The 1,666-nt window shown below is 47.6% G+C and overlaps 1 protein-coding gene across 1 annotated transcript; it reads left to right on the top strand.

Moving 5' to 3' along the window:
* Window positions 1-372: 372 nt before the first annotated feature.
* Window positions 373-1,418, top strand: LOC144705913 (NDR1/HIN1-like protein 10). The gene has a single exon (XM_078578780.1). It carries the CDS (start codon window positions 675-677, stop codon window positions 1,320-1,322), a length of 648 nt encoding a protein of 215 aa, XP_078434906.1. The 5' UTR covers window positions 373-674; the 3' UTR covers window positions 1,323-1,418.
* Window positions 1,419-1,666: the final 248 nt, after the last annotated feature.

Raw genomic sequence — 1,666 nt, 5'->3', positions numbered from 1 at the left:
TTTTTTAGAACCTATATAAATTCCTTGTCCTGGATTATCACACACTTCTCACCCGAATCAACACAATATCGTACTTCATGAATCATTGAGGAGATGCATATATAAGGAAAACTTATAAAAGGAAAGGTGAGCCGAAGGTTCTAAAAAACCATTCAAGAAAAGACGTGGAAAAAAATCAAGTCATAAATCTGTTTTTTATAAGTCGCCCTCGACTTTTTTTATAATTCGATGACAAAACTTTACTTTGTCGTCGAGGATTGAAAAACCGTTGCAACCTTCTGGGGATACCGATGGGAGAAAAACAAATTAAAATATATAAATATGAGAAGAAGGAGAGGGAAACCGATGGGATCAATCATTATTCTTCAACCCTAAGCATCGTTTTATCTAGATTCGTGTACACTCTCCCACGCGGTGTTGGTCTTCAAGCCATTACGCGCGTTTCGACCTGGTCTCGGAGAACGCCGTGTAGGGCTGTCTTGTTGTCTGGGTCCAACTCCGAAACGCGCAGTCGGGACTCCCCTTTTAAGTTCTCTTCTTGCCCCAGCCGAACATCTTCATCTCGAAACTCGTCTACTTCTTCTTCTTCTTCTCTTTCTGCAGTCTGTACGCCGCTTCAATCTCAGGGTCTTGCAGCAACTCAGGAAGCTTCACAGCTGCCACAAACCCGGAGAATGCAGCAAGGACAGCCCCTCACGGGGGCCTTCTACGGCCCGGAGATTCCCCCGCCCCAGCGGAGCAAGCCCAGGAGCTGCTTTTGCTGTCTGTTCAGCACCATCTTGGCCGTCCTGCTGGGCTTGGCCATCTTATTCGGTGTCCTGGTCCTCGTCCTCTGGCTGGTATATCGTCCCGTTTATGTAAAGGCCAACGTAAGGGCGGCCACTCTGAGCCAGTTCAACGTCACCGCCGTGGCCGGGGGGAACAGCCTTGCGTACAACCTGAGCGCAGTGATGGACCTCAGAAACCCTAACGAGAGAATGGGCATCTACTACGATTGGGTGCAGGCGACGGCCTCTTACAAGGGCGAGAGGTTCGGGCTGAGCGTGCTTCCTTCATTCTACCAAGGCAAGAAGAACACGACCACGCTGTTTCCGACGATGTCCGGCCTGTCCGTCATCGCGCTGAGCAGCTCCGAGCTCCAGAACTTCGACGTTTCTCGCCGCGCTGGCTTGTTCGACGTGACCCTCGAGTTGCGGTGCAGGATAAGATTCAAGTTGGATTCTTCCTTTACGACCTCCAGCACCACCATGAGGATCAAGTGCGACATGGTCGTTCCCCTTGATCGCCCCTTCGCCGGAAGCGAATGCAGTGTTCGCTGGTGATCGTGCCTCGTCATGCTGTGCTCTCATACTTGTTCTATTTCGTTGAACATCTCATACGGACTTTATATGATTATAGCCCTCTTTATATCTTTAAAATGGGAGTAGTTTGGACGTACTAAAGAGAGACGTATACGTTCCGGATTTCGTCAGAGCTATATTTCCAATGGCTTGATGCAAAACGAAGCAGGCATGCTGCCACATCCAAAGACTTTATCATCATTGTTAGACTGGAAGATGCTTGAAATTATTGAATTAAACTTAAGATGAAGTATTCCTTGACATTGATTAATAACAGAAGAGTCAAATTAGGATTTTTCCGAAGATATACAAGAGTATCAACTTCT

This window comes from Wolffia australiana, chromosome 7 (assembly GCF_029677425.1).
Source record: "Wolffia australiana isolate 7733 chromosome 7, ASM2967742v1".
Classification (NCBI taxonomy): Eukaryota; Viridiplantae; Streptophyta; class Magnoliopsida; order Alismatales; family Araceae; genus Wolffia; species Wolffia australiana.
This window is presented reverse-complemented; position numbering and strand designations above follow the sequence as displayed.

Excerpts from the sequence above, each read along its gene's own strand:
- LOC144705913 (XM_078578780.1), top strand. The coding sequence starts at position 675 with ATGCAGCAAGGACAGCCCCTCACGGGGGCCTTCTACGGCCCGGAGATT.